This window comes from Scyliorhinus canicula, chromosome 8, assembly GCF_902713615.1.
Source record: "Scyliorhinus canicula chromosome 8, sScyCan1.1, whole genome shotgun sequence".
Lineage (NCBI taxonomy): Eukaryota > Metazoa > Chordata > Chondrichthyes > Carcharhiniformes > Scyliorhinidae > Scyliorhinus > Scyliorhinus canicula.
Window position 1 is genome coordinate 18,304,325 of NC_052153.1, and position 13,455 is coordinate 18,317,779.

At 43.6% G+C, this 13,455-nt stretch overlaps 1 protein-coding gene across 2 annotated transcripts in view; it reads left to right on the plus strand.

The window, feature by feature from the left end:
- The first annotated feature begins 2,628 nt into the window (after window positions 1-2,628).
- The window catches only part of LOC119970143 (neuronal acetylcholine receptor subunit beta-3-like), a 53,530-nt gene continuing 42,703 nt past the window's right edge, over window positions 2,629-13,455 (plus strand). Inside the window, exon 1 of one of the 2 annotated variants that reach the window (XM_038804232.1) lies at window positions 2,629-3,103. In XM_038804232.1, coding sequence (XP_038660160.1) covers window positions 3,049-3,103 — 55 coding nt within the window. In that variant the 5' untranslated portion in view covers window positions 2,629-3,048. The remainder of the gene's footprint in view (window positions 3,104-13,455) is intronic. The other variant, XM_038804231.1, reaches the window with a different exon arrangement.

A 13,455-nucleotide genomic window follows, 5' to 3' on the forward strand; every position in this document is an offset into this window, starting at 1 on the left:
AAAACCTCCTTTAATCAAAATACTCGCACAATCCCCAGAATTGAGATAGTTGTGCACATTTGACACTGACCCCCAGGGCAAAAAAAAAATGTTTTCTGCCAATGTTCATTTTGGTGAAGGAACCTATAGGTAGAGGGGGAGGGTGGGAATGTCTGGAAATGTATTTACAGAGCTGGCCCAGGTCTCCTAATACAGTAGAAAAGGCAACAACAAAAACAAACTCCAGTCCGAAGAGATGTGCCTGGTTGGGAATTTAGATCTGGGCATGTGTACAATCCAGCCGCCGACAGAGCAAATTCGCCTTTCAATCTGCTTTGCTGTTCAGCACAGTCCGGGCCTCGGCTCTTGTCGAGGTCAAACTCGGGAACAGTCAGTAGGCGCTGTCCACGGTGCTGAATCGCAACCGCGCTTCAGGTTTCAGCTGGGTTAGGTGATCATATCTAATCTCTTGTGTCTTGCCCAGTTTACAGCGGTCACTGGAATGCCAAACACGGCTTGTCACTGAATTCTTCTCCGTGCTGCACAAGGCAGGAAGGAATTTAACGTGTAGCAGGTCGCGGAGAGTGTTTAGTGTCTCTTGCCTCCGTTAAGATAAGTTCATGGTGGGGGGCGGTGGAATAGAAGGATATGTTGAGAGGGTGGGATGAAGCAAGGGGTGAGAGAACTATCTTCTGGGCTGGCACAGTGGTTAGCACTGTTGCCTCACAGCACCAGGGACCCGGGTTCAATTCCGATCTTGGGTGCCTGTCTGTGTGGAGTCTGCACGTTCTCCCCGTGCCTGCGTGGGTTTCCTTCGGGTGCTCCGGTTTCCTCCCACAGTCCAAAGATGTACAGGTTAGGTGGATCGGCCATGCTAAATTTCCCCTAAGAGTCCAAATGTTGGGAGGGGTTACGGGAATGGGGGGTGGGGGGGGGGGGTTGCCTAGGTAGGCTGCTCTTATGAAGGGTTGGTGCAAGGTCCAATGACTTCCCTTGAAGGGCTGAATGGCCTCAATCTATGATATCGTCTGGATTATATGGACTAAATGGCCTGTTTCTGTGCTATGATTTCCCTTTAACATGTTTCCATAAAGATATTGCCTATTTTTGACATATTGGCAAGAATCTGCATGTTCACATGCATGTTAATCATTGTAATTAAGATTAACATGGATTCCAAAGTGGCCTGCAATGGTCTCCTTGAACAAAGTCCCTTTTAACACACAATCTGTCTTTGGGCAACTACACATACTCTGCACTGAATGTAAGTTAATGTCAGTGGAGTTCTCCTTAAAACTCCCCCCCCCCCCCCCCCCAAGCTGGGAGTTTCTAAACTCCACTGCCAAAGACATGCTTTAAAATCTTCTCTCACAATAATGTTTTCCAAAATCTGGTCCAGGTTTTAGAAATGACAATTGTAAACAGAGTTTCCTCTTCATGTTTAACAGGAAATCCAGTCCAGGATTTTACACCACCCTCATTAGGATTTCTTTGTCTTGACTGCTGTACAAACTGCTCACATTTGCTTTAACTCTCAATCCCTGGACTGTATTAAAATGACATCAAACATTTCATTTACCTCTGAAGTCTGCTGTCCCACTTTATATCTCGTCAATACAATTGTCTATTTAACTCAGAACACTTTGTTTACTCTTCCTTAAATTCTTCTGAACAATACTTTGGTTTCAGTTCTCTTAACTTCAGTCATCTCAAGAAGTGTTTTCTGCCCCAATTAGTTGGTTATCTGGATTGCACCCTGTTCCTTAGGCAGTATATATCATTGCAACTCCCTTGCCCTGTCCAGCTTCTCCTGCCAGAGTTGAGAACTATTGACTCCCAGGGTCCTGTCTCCAACTGCAATCAAATTCAGCTGAACTAAAACTTAGTTCTCCTCAGAAACTTCTCTACCTTACAAGGTTCCCATCACTAAGAAACCACTGCTGGTTTATTTACTCCTCAAGCCGTGGCCCTCTCTAAACACAATGGAACCACAGTTGGAATTCAAACCAAACACCACACGTAGAAACACCTTTGTCCAGCATGGATCTAACTATAGGTTTCACCCTTCCAAGGCACAGCAACATGAAATTAAACCTGCTTAAAACTATACATTATTTCCAATTATTATAAATACAAATATAAATCCCCTCGTTTTCCAACACACTTTAAATACCCTCTGTTGACCCATCTCCCAACAACCTCAGTCATTTGCTCTCTGCAGCTTCCCTTTTCAACAGGTTACAAGCCACCTTTGCTTCCTCTTCCCCCTGTTTGCGTGCGTGCTGCTTCCTGTCCTCCATTCTCTATTAGCTGCTGTCCCTCCTACAAGCCTATAACGGAAGCAATGTCGCTTCGTCCCGCACACACACGTGTCTCCCACTTGCTGGGGTGTTTTCTGGCGCTTGCTTCGCGCATGTTGCTGCTGCCCTCTGCCCACACCCTTCTATAAAATAAAAACAAAACAAATCATTATTCTTATTATATTATAGTAACTAGTGTTTAAGTTTATCTTTGTAATTCATGTCTGTGTGGGTCTCACCCCCACAACCCAGGTTAGGTAGATTGGCCATGCTAAATTGCCCCTTCATTGGAAAAAAGAATTGGGTACTCTAATTTTTAAAAAAAATCTTTTTAATTCAAGTAAAACGGTCGGCCAATTCCGAGCTCTGTAAATGACTGATGCTATTCGCCATGTGAAGCAGCTCATGAATAATTCCGCCAACTTTAAGGTTAGATTTCAAGGCGCAGAAACCGACGGCAATTAGGACCCAGGGTTCTGCTCTTGTGGTACAGCGTGGCTGAAAGCGATGCAGTGCAATGTTTTCTCTCTCTGTGAGGCTGGAAGATTCTTAAAGAGAAAAGAAAGAGCCCCCCACTCCATCGCAATCTGTCCTGAGATGTAACTCCCCCCACTCCTGGGACATTCGTCGACCCATTGGTATCGAACGCCCTGATTTTCCACTTCACCCACACATGGAGGGCTCGGAGAAGTTATCTGGGCTGGGGAAGGATTCGGTGACTGGAGCTCAAGGCTGAACAGTTTAACAACACGGCCCTTCAGGAGGTGACATGCAGCTGCTACTAGCCCTCTTTATGTGTGTCCTGTCCTTGCCTGGTACCACAGGTAAGAACCACCCCCCCTACCCTCCCCCATTCTGTTGTTCAAGGGTTCAGACTACAGTCTGGAAAAGAAACTGGATGGGAAAATAGAATTGTCTAAACATGACTGTCAGTCCTTTATAACACCCCCTTCCTTTCCGGTTAATAATTAGAGGCTGCAATTAGTTAGACTTGGATTGGAGACGTGCAGATATGCGCAGTCTAGGAGACAGGACTTGTCCCGTCTGAGCAGAAAAATCAACTATGAAAGATGGAGAATTCTGCCAAAGCTTGCTTGGGGGGCTGTTTACCTGACCCCACACTCCCAGTGGCTACACTGCCTGCTCCGGCACACTCTGTGCTCTGTGTCCCTTTTACTCCTGTGTCCGCTTTGACCCCCTCCCCAATTACTGCTGTGGGTGAGATTAACATTGAGAGTTTTTGCAGCTATTGCCAGGCGCGATTACCCCTGGAGAAGATGAGAGAGGTTTCCAGGATAAAGCAAGGGGTGAAGGATGCCCTAAAGTGAAGTGATTGAGGGAACTCTTCGTCCCAAATGAAGGGGGAGCAGGTTCATGAAAAGGGTGATTGCGAACGAGAAAGAACTGGCTTTCTTTAAAAAGAAAAATAAATCGGATTACAAAATTAAACTAGGCAAGGACTGAAGAGGAAAAAAAAACGTTTCCTAGCTCCACCATCTGGCTGCTTCTTAATCTGATGTAAGAGGCAGATTCGCCCAGAATAACGGCTTGCTCCATGTGTTTCCATTCAGGCATTCCACAAGAAAGGAGTGGTGAAATTGGTAAAGCACTATACAAATGTCCAGCACAATTAAATATCTCTGTTAATGAGGAGTAACGATGGAATATTAGGTTAAATAACATCATATGCTGTGAATTCTGACGTCTAAGTCCATTTCCAGTCTTCTTTCCTACTTTACAGTATTGAAATATATTGAAGACTTTCAATGATAGCACCCGATGCTACTCAAATTGGATGATAAAGGCAGCATGGTAGCACAGTGGTAAGCACTGCTGCCTCACAGCTCCAGGGACCCGAGTTCAATTCCGGCCTTGGGTGACTGTCTGCGTGGGTTTCCTCTGGCTGCTCCCGCTTCCTCCCACAGCCCAAAGATCTTTTTTTTTGATTTAGAGTACCCGATCAATTTTTTCCAATTAAGAGGCGATTTAGTGTGGCCAATCCACCTAGCCTGCACATCTTTGGGTTGTGGGAGTGAAACCCATGCAAGCACGGGGAGAATGTGCAAACTCCACACAGACAGTGACCCAGAGCCAGGATCAAACCTGGGACCTCAGCGCCGTGAGGCATCAGGGCTAACCCACTGCGCCACCGTGCTGCCCCCAAAGTCCAAAGATGTACAGGTTGGGTGGATTGGCCATGATCAATTGCTCCTTAATGTCCACAGGTTAGGTGAGGTTATGGAATTATAGGGCGGGGTGGTCTTTTGGAGGGTCAATAGGCCAAAAGGCCTCCTGTACTATAGGGATTCTATTCTATATTCAAACAAAACCAAAGTACTAAATGAACTAACACTGTATAGCAAATATTTAAAATGCCTAGTTAAAAGCAAATTAAATTTCATATGCAAATCTCATATTAAAATATTGGGATATTCATGCTAAATGCAACTAAATTAATTTACCTGTTTTTATTGCAATTTTTTAACAATGTATGACCAAGTAAGATACTTTTCATTTGCCTATTGCCAGCTAATGCTTGTGAAAAATGTAAATCATAGTTATTGTATAGATATACAATATTGTATAGTTATACTGTAACTTGAGAGGTGTGCAGAAGTGCAGGTCTGGGCAAAATTCACTCACTTATGATGAAAAGCTGACCAAAGTATTTTTAAAAATAATTTCCTATTTTCCATTTTTCTCTTTGGACTTTATACACGTATGCCACTTCCTCAGCTTTGTTCCTAAAGATCTATCAATGGCACACAGATCCGGCAGCATTCATCCCCATTTTGGTCCTTCATTGAGAATTAAAGCTTGTTCCATCGATGGGCTTAGATGAAGCAGGATGAGTATTCTGACTGCAATATCAGAATTGATAACATTTACATTGCAGAAGGAGGTCATTCGGCCCATCCAGTCTGCACCAGCCCTTGGAGAGAGCACCCGACCCAAGCCCACACATCCACCCTATCGCCGTAACCCAGTAACCCCACCCCACCAGCTTTGGACACTAAGGGCAATTTAGCATGGCCAATCCACCTAGCCTGCACATCTTTGGACTGTGGGAGGAAACCGGAGCACATAAAAGCATCCAACGTCATAGTATACCATTCCAAAATAGCTGATGGGGTTTGATATGAAACATATAAAATTTGGTCAAACATTTTCTTTAAAAAATGGTTAATTTATATTTTAGCAGAATTTTGTTGTTTTGAAATTGCAATAACCCTTTCCTTGCTTAGAATTACTGTTTATAGACTACAAAGTGCAGCAAAAGGCCATTTGACATGCCTGGTCTATGCCAGCGATTTTATGCTCCATCTGAGTGTACTTCTCATCCTGCTTCATCTAAGCCCATCAACATTAACTTCTATTCCTATCTTCCTCATGGACCCATCTAGCCTTTACTTAAATGTACTTGCCTCAACCACTCCTGTTGTAGTGAGTTTAGGTGTTGTCCTATAATAATGATCATTTATGTTGCTTGATTCAGGGAATAAAATATCATTGCCCCAGATGGAATCTAGTACGAGGTTTAAAATGAACATGTCAGATAGGAAAAAAAGACGCACACCTGCATTTATGTAGCACCTTTCGCAGAATTACCACACTAAGCCAATTAAGTACTTTTGAAGTGAAACCTTGTGACATCTTATGATTTGCATAATTTCAATCTAGATAAAAACATTTACTTGGATCCTTCATGTCAATTACACTTTCCAATGAGCTAGCAAACCGACTTTACAATGACAATTGCAGTTTAATGATTTACTCTGCAGTGTTAGTTCATTTAGTATTTCAGTATTGTTGAAATATCATCCCAACTTGAGTAAGTGTAGATACCTTTGCAATGTAGGCAGCTTAAATGAAGTTAGTACTTTATCAGTAGTGCCACTACAATCATTTGTACGAGAGTCAATTCAAATCCTTCAGATCTTTAACTGTTTAGTAGCAGTTGGGTGGTTCTGCTTTTATAGCGGACAATCGCAGTTGTACCAGAGTTGGAAACTTTAAAGACTCTGGTTAATAATCACTAGTAAAATTGAGAACTTTCTGAGCAATGGGGTGTTCTCCTATGAGGAAGGACTTCAGTGATAATTTTAACATCTAATTCTATTTCTAGGCTGCTTTCCTACCTTTCAGTTTTGAAATATATTGAAGAAATGTAACTTGAAGAATTTCAATGCAATCACTCTGCGTTACTCAAGTTGGATGATATTTCAACAATACTGAAATATTAAATGAACTAATACTGCAGAGTAAATCATTAAAATGCAATTGTCATTGTAAAGTCGGTTTGCTAGCTCATTGGGAAGTGTAATTGACATGACGGATACAAGTAAATGGTTTATGTAGATTGCAATTATGCAAATCATAAGATGTCACAAGGTTTCTATTGCCTCTTGAAATTTCATAAACAGTAATCCTCATTATCATATCTAGATCAATGAAGCATCATGAACATCCAGCATCCTGCCGGGGTTGTCCATCATGATAACTGCCATTGACCAAAAAACTTAACTTCATTAACTCAAAATATATATATACTTTAAAACACACATGAATGTCTTAAACATGCCCCAGGGTTCTAAAGGTACTTACAGATTACTGCCACAGTTTATGGGTAATTCGTACTGTCATCGGAAATTATTGCCTGCAATCACTAAATGAGTTAAGTTCAAAATATCAGATGAAGAATTTAACTCCCGGATAATTCTGCTTTCATCCTGTGCCATTATTCCTCTATTTTACATGCCTGTCAGTCGTATGATAATCGCTGTATTCATGACATCAACCTGTCACTGCCTATGATCAGTGTCACTTCCCTTTTGCTTTTGTCTAGAGCATTAATTTTATTGAAGCTCTGGGGAAAATATGCAGAAAATTGTAAGCAGAAAAGAACGAATATAAATCTGCAATGTGGGTTCGTCTGTGCTTGTAAATAATATAATATTACAATGAATGGATAGCTGAATATACTAACTATATTGACAAAATGTGATAGACCAAAGTCCGACTAATTAATATTTTCCTTAGTTTTGCATTAAAATCAGGTAATATTATGGTCATCAAAATTATATTTTGTAAAATGATATTATAGCATCAAAATCAGGTAATATTCATCATACTGAGTAAATGAAAACTATGACATGAAATCTGTTAGCATTGTAACAAATGATAGCCAACATACCTTCCCAATGAGGAAATCCTTGTTGTGAGTGCTATTGGCATCTCAAGTAAGCATTGGAAAGCCTCACATTGCAATGTACTCAGACTGTCCACTTAGACTTCCAAACATCTTCCAGTTTAAGCAATATCATACCTATATCTCCATGGCGAAATATTAAAGATTGCAGTGAAATGGTCAGCTCATCTGACTCTTTCTTTCACTGGCCTTCCTTTAATATTAATTTGAAGGAACATACAGATTTTTTCACCTCAGAGATTGATTATCTGTACAACTGTTCAGTCATGGGGCAGTATGGTGGCACAGTGGTTAGCATTGCTGCCTCACGACGCCGAGGTCCCAGGTTTGATCCCTGGTCTGGGTCACTGTCCGTGTGGAGTTTGCACATTCTCCCCATGTTTGCGTGGGTTTCGCCCCCACAACCCAAAGATGTGCAGGGTAGATGGATTGGCCACACTAAATTGCCCTTAATTGGAAAAATGAATTGGGTACTCTAAATGTTTTTTAAAAAATAGAACTGTTTAGTTAAGTCATCACCTCTTCTCTCCTATTTCCAATCCTCACTCCCTATTCAATCCATGATTAATTCCTTTGCCGTTTCACCTTCCCCTCCCTCATCCTCCACCCAACACTCCCTTGCCAGCCATCATCAGACTCATCTCCCCTATTAGACAGTTTTGTTCCAATTAATTGTGGAGAAATTTAAAATGTTTCCCATGGATCAAATAAAATACTACCCAGCCCCAGCATTTTTCCCCAGATACTTTACGCATTAAAGAGTCTCTGAAGTGACCAAGATGACGCCTTATGTTAAAATGTCAATGTAGCCTATGTTTAACACAAGATGCCATCATGTAGAGGAGTTGATACTTGAGCTAGCAACGGCTGGCAAAGAATCATTAAGCAGTTGATTGCCACTTAAGTTGTCTGCTAGTGCTTATTGAAGAGACAGCAAGGTATTTTAGTAGTTGACCTTTAATCCAACACCCTCTACTAACTGCGTCCAGCAGATTAAGAGTAAACAAATTATTGCAGAGCATTCTGAGCACTACTTAAAGGTTTATCGCCTTTTACTGTTCACTTGCTGCTGGCGATTTGAAGAGAGCTTGTGAAACACATCATGAGGCTTTCTGGGACACTTTGACAAGGCTTCACCGGCACTTGAGCAACATTTGTTCTGCAAGTTCTCTGAGGACCTCAGTTAAAAAGAGTAAGTGCTGCGTTATTGTACATGACTCGCTCCTTACAGGAGTCACCAGCCAACTAGTCATGGGCATCACCACTGGGTCTGCAGCAGAAATGGGAGGAGAGCATGAAGTCAGACAGCCGATAACCAAATGCTGCAGGGCAGAGGGACATGAGGGTCAAGAAGAAAAGATGGGCTGTTTCACCTCTGTGTGTATACAATTTCCTTTATCCTCTGGGCTTCTTCCAGCAGGACCTCCAGCGCGGCATCTGAAACCCATGTACCCTCTCAATCAGACTCTGAGCCATCTCAAAATGTGCTGCTGTGTGTCCTCCAGCACATTGCACACCTTCAGTGAAAATAGGTGCAGGGAGCACAAATATCTGCTGAACGCAAATTCTTTCAAATATGCAACAGAGTTCTAAACCGGCAGCTGTCCAGTTTAGTCTGTCCAGGCAAATTCAAAATCTCAAAGCAAATTGGATCAACATTGCCTGCTGAAACCAAACTTTCGAACAGGCATGCCTTATTAGCACGGCACCCATTGAGCTCCCCCCTTCACTTTCACCAAAGATAGCCCCCGCAAATAAATGCAAGTTCTTTTGTGTTACGAATAGTGCTGAAATAGCTAAGGATCAAGTTGAAAGAGATCTGAAAGTTGTCTAGACTTCAGCCCCAAATTGTTTTGAATTCTCCATACCGTGTTCAACTATTTCCTAAACATGTCGGGCTGGATTCTCCAGTCGCTGACGCAGAAATTGCGTTTGGCGATGGGCCGGATAATCCAAGTTCCTGACAGAATCGGGGGAGGAGTTGCTTCCGCGATGCACCGCCCCCTCCAAAGCGTACGCCGCACCACGTATCCATGCCTTCAGGCCACTGCCTGAGGCCCGCCCCCGACCGGCCGAGTTCCCGACGGCGTGGGACTCGTGTGGTCTCATCCGTCGGGAACTCAAAGTGACGGCTGCGGATTCAGCCCAGAACCGCCACAGTTGGGGGAGGGTCGATCCGCAGGCAGGGTGGACATATTCGGGGCTGGGGGGCGCTGTGGTGGGGCGGTCCGTGCCGCTCGAGCCGGCCGAAGGGGGGGGACTATTTTGCGGGCCGGGTCCATGAGCAGCATCCGCCATGAAGCACGTTGCGACCGCTGCAGGCCACCGCCGTGCGCATGTGCAGCCACGGACCCGGCAATTTGCCTGGCTAGCATGCGAACCTCCATCAAAATGGGGAATTGGTGGCTGTTTTGCGCCAGTACCGTTCCCACACTGGCGCGGAGACATAGTTTCCAAATCGGAGAATCAGCCCGTTTTTTATTCCAAAACTTGATTTTTGTTATTAAACAAATTACAATTTTAATTTTCCAAGAGACTCTGGATTACTAGGCCTTTGACATTACCATTATGCCACTATTCTCTACAGAAACATAGAAAATAGAAGCAGGAGGAGGCCATTCAGCCCTTCATGCTTGCTCTGCTATTCATTATGATCATGGCTGATCATCAAGTTCAATACCCTTATCTCCCTTTATCCCTTCAGCCCCAAGAGTTATATCTCCTTCCTTTTTGAAATCATACAACGAGTTGGCCTCAACTACTTTCAGGGGTAGTGAATTCCACAGATTCCCCATTCTCTGGGTGAAGAAATTTCTCCTCACCTCAGTCCTAAAAGGTTTATCCCTTATCCTCAAAAAATATGATCCCTCGTTCTGGGCCATCCCACCATTGGAAACATTCCTTCCGGAATCTACCCTGTCTAATCCTGGTAGAATTTTGCAAATTTCTATGAGATCCCCTCTCACTCTTCTCAACTCCAGTGACTATAATCCTAACCGATTTAATCTCTCCTCATATGACAGTCCCGCGATCTCAGGAATCAGCCTGGTAAACCTTCGCTGTGCTCCCTCCATAGCAAGAACATGACGGAATGCAACAATTAAATTTATTGAATAATAATTGCTTATTGTCACAAGTAGGCTTCAATGAAGTTACTGTGAAAAGCCCCTAGTCACCACATTCCAGCACCTGTTTGGGGAGGCTGGAACGGGAATTGAACCCGCACAGCTGGTCTTGTTCTGTATTACAGGCCCTTTTCTGTCTTAGCCCACTGTGCTAGACCAGCTAATAACAAGGGACCAGAAGCCTAAGAGTCACAATATTGTTAATGATACCAGTTTCGACATGTAAAAACCTTTGACAACATTGCAACTTTAAAAGACTGTACGTGTACTCATTGTACGATATAGAGTTCAGTTTAAACCGACAATGAATGAAGATTCTTTGCTTTTCCATCAATGTAGCCTCAGATTGAATGACACCATCTAATGTGGTAGATAAAGATTGACTACATTTACTCTGATTTGGTACTGTTCAATCAATGTGAACAAGTCATTATTTGGTCCAAGTTTTGAAAAGCCATTTATAACATCTGCCCATGTGACCATGTCACCCTCTCCAACATTGACAGTTCTCCCAAATAAAGTGTCAGTATTATTGGTAAGAAAATATGAAACCAGGGATAACTGTCCTGTCACAATTCAACAGCACGGTAGCACAAGTGGATAGCACTGTGGCTTCACAGCACCTGGGTGCAAGGTTCAATTCCCTGCCGGTCACTGTCTGTGTGGAGCCTGCACGTTCTTCCCATGTCTGCGTGGGTTTTCTCCGGGTGCTCCGGTTTCCTCCCACAGTCCAAAAACGTGCAGGTTAGGTGGATTGGCCATGATAAATTGCCCTTCGTGTCCAAAAAAGGTTAGGAGGGGTTATTGGCATAGGGTGAAAATTAGGGCTTAAGTGGTCAGTGCAGACTTGATGGGCCGAATGGCCTCCTTCTGCACTGGATGTTCTATGTTCTAACAGCCAAAGAGAAATCAATGAATGTGACACAGATTAAAAATAAACTCCGAGGTTTTCCAATTGTGTACTCATTTGTCCATCATTTTCTGCTTTTGATTAAGATAAAGTTAGGTAAAGTTGCCAAGTCCCAGATGACGCTAGGCTGCTTTTCCCTTTTGAGGGGGAGAGCTGACTGGTGATGATTTAACCTGAGATCACCACACCTCAGGCGAGGGGCAAGGTTGAGAAGGCGGGGCCTTCATGAATAACCTTTTCAATAGAGACTGGCAGGCTGGTGAGTATAGGAGATTATGGTGTGTATAAAATGGCATGTGCTAGTGCCAACCCAAATTTATTCTGTTCCCCCAAATTTTCTCTCATTTCCTGACCTCCTTCCACTCCACTTCACTGGGTTAGGTGAAGTGGAGTGGGAGGAGGTTAGTGGAGCAGAAGTGATCAGTGGCTCCCCTTTGAATTATGGACCAGTTGTGCCAAATGATCTATTTCTGTGCTGGAAGTTCTTCTGAATGAGTTATGACCCCACTGAGTGTCTTTTGGTGCCAGTGACCAGTTTAGAATTGCTGTAGCTGATGTTATTGAACCAAATTATGCCTACATCCAATGCAGATTCCAGCCTTTCTGATCTACATGACTGAATACTTGCTGGATAAATCCAATTAATTTCTGATAACTCCTTTCTATTTCTTTCTCCGTATCGCTCGATGTCAGGTCAATAAGTCATAAGCAGGCGGCACAGTGGCACAGTGGTTAGTACTGCTGCCTACGGCATTGAAGACCCAGGCTCGATCCCACTCTGGGTCACTGCCTGTATGGAGTTGGCACATTCTCCCTGTATCTGCTTGGGTTTCACCCCAACAAGCCAAAGATGTACAGGTTGGGTGGATTGGCTGGACTAAATTGTCCCTTAATTGTAAAAAACAAAAATTGGGTACTCTAAAATTTATTTTTAAAATATAAGTCATAAGTTTTGGATTAGCTCACTAACATAAACATACACTTACTGTTCCCAATATCCTAGTTTTAAAGTGTTTTTATTGGGTGTCACATTTTGTATTTCACAACTCACATGTTATATGTCACACTTTACATAACCGAGCTGACCAGAGAGAAAAAAACCTACAAAAAAACAAAACAAAGAAAAAATCAGCAAGAACGAAAAGAAAGTCAAAAGTCAGTACAGATATTTACATGCAATCACTTTCCCTCCTGCTGTGGATGTGTCCTCACTTTGATCGGCGTACCTTTGTTACCATTCCCAGTTTGACCTGGGCGTGTATTCACAGATGTCTATCTGTAGTTTTAGTTCCTTGTCCCTCTCGATTTCCTTGTGTGTCCTCACCCACCCACCTTCCCGCTCCCCTCCTTCCGTCTCCATCTTTACCCCGTGACTCGCTTGTGTCTCCCCTCGTCACCCCCACGCCCCGCCTTACTCTGATTGTTGCTGGCCAAAAACTTGGACCAAATTGGTGACCAGCTTCTGCTTCTTTTGGAAGCCCTCTTCCAACCCTCAGATGGCAAATTTACTTTTCTTCAGTTTGAGAAATTTCACCAAATCGGACAGCCAGTCTGCAGCCTTGGCTGGTGCTGCCGATCGCCAGCTGAGCAGGATTCTCCTGCGAGCGATCAGGGAGGCAAAGGGCAAAGACTAGGGCAATGGACCCCCCCCCCCCCCCCCGCCTCCATGAAGACTTCTGGCTGGTCTGAGACCCGGAAAACCACCACTTTTGAACATGGCTCCACTCTCACTCCCTCAACCCTGGACATGGCCCCAGAAAAGACTTGCCACTGTGGCAGGCCCAGAACATGTGGGCGAGGTTGATTGGGTCTTCCTGGCGCCTTTCACATTTACCCTCCACCTCCGGAAAGAACTAATTTGTGTTCTAGTTTGATGCGCTCCATGCACCACCTTTACCTGCTTTAGGCCGAGCCCTGCACATGTGGTGGAGC